Source organism: Sorex fumeus, unplaced genomic scaffold (assembly GCF_029834395.1).
Source record: "Sorex fumeus unplaced genomic scaffold, SorFum_2.1 ptg000046l, whole genome shotgun sequence".
NCBI lineage: Eukaryota > Metazoa > Chordata > Mammalia > Eulipotyphla > Soricidae > Sorex > Sorex fumeus.
Window position 1 is genome coordinate 946,146 of NW_026606103.1, and position 4,195 is coordinate 950,340.

The window sequence follows — 4,195 nt, forward strand, 5'->3', positions numbered from 1 at the left end:
GAGAAAGAAAAAAGAGGGGAAGGAAGAAAAAGAGAAAGATGAAGGAAGGACTAGGAAAAGAGGGAAGGAGAGAAAGGGACAGAGGAATAAGAAAAAATAAAGGAAGAAAACAAAAGAGAAAGAAATAGAAAAGAAAGATGGTATGAAGGAGAAGGAAGGAAAAGGGAAGGAGGGAAGGAAGGAAGGAGGAAGAGGAGGGAGGGAAGGAAGGAAGGAATGAAGGAAGGAAAGGAGGGAGGGAGGGAGGGAGGAAAAAGGAAGGAAGGAAAAAGGAAGGAAGACAGGAAGACAGGGAGGGAGGGAGGGAGGGAGGGAGGGAGGGTGGGAGGGAAGGAAGGAAGGAAGGAAGCAAGGGAGGGAGGGAGGGAGGGAGGGAGGGGAGAGGGGAGGGAGGGAAGGGAGAGGGGAGGGAGGGAGGGGAGGAAAAAAGGAAGGGAGGAAAAAGGAAGGCAGGAAGGCAGGAAGGAAGAGAGGGAGGAGGGAGGGAGGGAGGGAGAGGAGAGAGGGAAGGGAGGGAAGGAGGGAAAGGAGTGAAGGAGAAAGGGAAGAAAGAAAGGAAGGACGAAAAGCGGGAAAGGAGGAAGGAAGGAAGGAAGGAAGGAAGGAAGGAAGGAAGGAAGGAAGGAGGGAGGGAGGGAGGGAGGGAGGGAGGGAGGAGGAGGGAAGGAAGGCAGGAAGGAAAGAAGGAAGGAAGGAAGGAAGGAAAGAAGGAAGAAAGGAAGGAAAAGGGAAAGAGGGGAGGAAGAAAGGAAGGGTGGAAGGAAGGAGGGAGGGAGGAAGGGAAGGGACAAAGGAAGGATAGAAGGAGGGAAGGAAGGGAAGGAGGAAGGGGGAGGGAGAGAGGGAGGAAGGAAGGAAGGAAGGAAGGAAGGGTGGAAGGAAGGAAGGAGGGAAGGAGGGAGGGAGGGAGGGGAGGGAGAGAGGGAGGAAGGAAGGAGGGAAGGAAGGAACAAAGGAAGGATAAGAGGGAGGGGAGGGAGGGAGCAAGGGGGAGGGAGAGAGGGAGGAAGGAAGGAAAAAAGGAAGGAAGGAAGGAAGGAAGGAAGGAAGGAAGGAAGGAAGGAAGGAAGGAAGGGAGGGAGGGAGGGAGGAGGGAGGGAAGGAAGGAACAAAGGAAGGATAGAAGGAGGGGAGGGAGGGAGGGAGGGAGGGAGGAAGGGCGGAAGGGAAGGAGGGAGGGAAGAAGGGAAGGAGGGAGGGAAGAAGGGAAGGAGGGAGGGAAGGAGGGAGGGAAGGAAGGAACAAAGGAAGGATAGGAGGGGAGGGAGGGAGGGAGGGAGGGAGGGAAGGAGGGGAGAGTGGGAGGAAGGGAGGGAAGGATGCAGGGAAGGAGGGAAGGAGGGAGGGAAGGAAGGAACAAAGGAAGGATAAGAGGGAGGGGAGGGAGGGAGTAAGGGGGGAGGGAGAGAGGGAGGAAGGAAGGAAAAAAGGAAGGAAGGAAGGAAGGAAGGAAGGGAGGGAGGGAGGAGGGAGGGAAGGAAGGAACAAAGGAAGGATAGAAGGAGGGGAGGGAGGGAGGGATGGAGGGAGGGAGGAAGGAAGGAAGGAAGGAAGGGAGGAAGGGCGGAAGGGAAGGAGGGAGGGAAGAAGGGAAGGAGGGAGGGAAGGAGGGAGGGAAGGAGGGAGGGAAGGAAGGAACAAAGGAAGGATAGGAGGGGAGGGAGGGAGAGAGGGAGGAAAGAAGGAAGGAAGTGAGGGAGGGAGAAAGGGAGGAAGGGAGGGAAGGAGGAAGGGCAGGAGGGAGGGAAGGAGGGAAGGAGGGGAGAGTGGGAGGAAGGGAGGGAAGGATGCAGGGAAGGAGGGAAGGAGGGAGGGAATGAAGGAACAAAGGAAGGATAGGAGGAGGGTACGTAGGGAGGGAGGGAGGAAGGGAGGGAAGGAGGGAGGGAAGGAGGGAAGGAGGGGAGAGAGGGAGGGAGGGAGGGAAGAAGGAAGGAACAAAGGATAGGAAGAGGGGACAGAGGGAGGGAAGAATGGAGGAAGGGAGGGAAGGAGGGAAGGAGGAAGGGAGGGAGGGAGGGAGGAAGGGAGGGAAGGAGGGAGGGAAGGAGGGAAGGAGGTGGGGAGGGAAGGAGGGAGGGAGGGAGGGAGGGAAGAAGGAAGGAACAAAGGAAGGATAGGAGGAGGGGAGGGAGGGACGGAGGGAGGGAGGAAGGGAGAGAGGAAGGGAGGGAAGGAAGGAGGGAGGGAGGAAGGGAGCGAAGGAGGGAGGGAAGGAGGCAAGGAGGTGAGGGAGGGAGGGAGGGAGGGAGAAGGAAGGAAGGAGGAAAAGAAAGAAAGAAAACACACCCCCTCAGTTCCTGTGGGCAGACACTGGGACACTCCCTCTCTGCCTGTGGGATTGTGGGAGCCTCAGTGGAGGCAGGTCAAGGTGAGCCTAATAGTCTGTGCAGAACTGGAACTTGTACCTGGACCGAACGTCCTTATGTCTGATGTCTTCTCCATAGATTGGCTGTCCAAGCGATGGTCCTCTGCATTGCTCTAGGATGGGACGGAGGAAAAAGAATAAAAGAAAAAGGAGAAAGGGAGAGGGGAGTACGGTAGGAGGAAATGAAGAAGGGAAGAAAGAGGAACACAGAGAAATAAAAAGGATTGAGTACAGCACTGGATTATGGATTATGGATTATGGATTCTGAAGTCTCAGCTTCTTCCATGTGTTCTTCTGTGTCATTTTACATGACTTACGTATATGTAACTGTACTAGGCACATTCTATTCTACCAGGACTTCTTCAAGCTCTTGGTGACTACCAATGTGTGGCAGTGATGTGGAAGAAGTGACTGAAGTGTCTGGTGATGAAGACAACAGGTTGAATTGCTCATCTTCGTCCATTGGAACACTTTTACTTTTTGGATTCCCCCTTAACGTTTTGCTAATGTTCTTCGCCTGCTTAGAAATGTCACTTTTGATGTCAGAGACATCCCATATTTCTAGGAACAAAGAGCAACATGTTCCTCGTTCTTCTTCTCCCATATAAGGGGTATAAGAGAAGGTGTAGTGGTGCACTATGGCGGCAATGAACATTTCTATGCAGATGATGAAGTCCTGCAGCCCCGTGGCCACTGTCTCTTCTGTCTGCCACTCCCAGGTGGAGTTCTTGGAAATTACACCAAATTGCACCAGCAAAGCAATCAACACTGCTTGCCAGAATGTGACAAAAACGACAAGCTTCACACAAAGGAACTTTCCCATTGCCTGGATGGGCCTCAGCTCCTCTTTCAGGGCTTTACAAAATAGCAGGAGGCTATACACGGCAAAGGACTGGGACACGTTGTTGATGATGACCAAGTACACCCAGGCTCTGTGCAAGTTGAAGATTCCTTCACTGTACACCTCGAATATCTCACAGATCACGGCGGCGTAGGTGGTGATCAGTCTGATCACGATGTACTGCAGCACTCCCAGCTTGCACCGGTACAGCAACACCTCTCCCACGGGGCAGGGCGGGCAGCAGCAGAAGGGTATGGGGGGCTGCGTCTTCTCCTTGCCTTCCGTCATAGCTTCCAGGTTGGGGTACTGGCTCTTCAAGTAGTTGAATAGGAAGTTCATAAAGTTGTAGAGGACATACGCTTCGTAACACTCCCGCATGGTGTCCACGTAGATGGCGATGGACGGACACTTCAGAGCCACCCAGCTGTCTATGCTGTACACGGGCACCATGCAGAGGATCTTAATGATGGGCTTCTGGAGTTCGGGCCTCGTGTAGTGCACCAAGTGCTGCAGAATCTCCCAGAAGGTCACGGGGATGGTGAACAGCACAAAGATCCCGGGGATAAACCACACCTTGGTGTGGATACTGACTTCCAGCTTCTGCAGGTGCCACACACCCAGGGGGATGGTCACGACCACGGCCAGCAGATAGAGGATCAGCACTAAGGGCCGGATCCAACGCCTCCAGTTCTTAAGTTTAAGCACGCAAGCGTCGAACATTTCTCAAAGGTTGAAGGCAAAGAGCGCAGAAAGTCTCTGAGGCCCCTGCGCTGAGGTCCAAGGTTATATAGGTGGATGCACATTCCATGTAACAAAGCAGCAGTGTGATGTCAGGGGTACCGCTGGGCGCCGCCCCCGCTGTACCACTGATGGCCGCCGGGGGCGCTGCGGGCAGCATCCTCGCTGCTTGCCTGCATCTGGCCCCTTACAAAGTCCTGGGACCCCTGGCGCGACCCCTTGCCCCTGAACCCCTGCACTCTGTCTGG

The 4,195-nt window shown here is 54.7% G+C and overlaps 1 protein-coding gene across 1 annotated transcript; it reads right to left on the reverse strand.

The window, feature by feature from the left end:
* Positions 1-2,711: 2,711 nt before the first annotated feature.
* LOC130031200 (transmembrane protein 184C-like) lies at positions 2,712-3,929 on the reverse strand. Its single transcript, XM_056122469.1, has one exon. The coding sequence runs from the start codon at positions 3,927-3,929 to the stop codon at positions 2,712-2,714; it is 1,218 nt and encodes a 405-aa protein (XP_055978444.1).
* Positions 3,930-4,195: the final 266 nt, after the last annotated feature.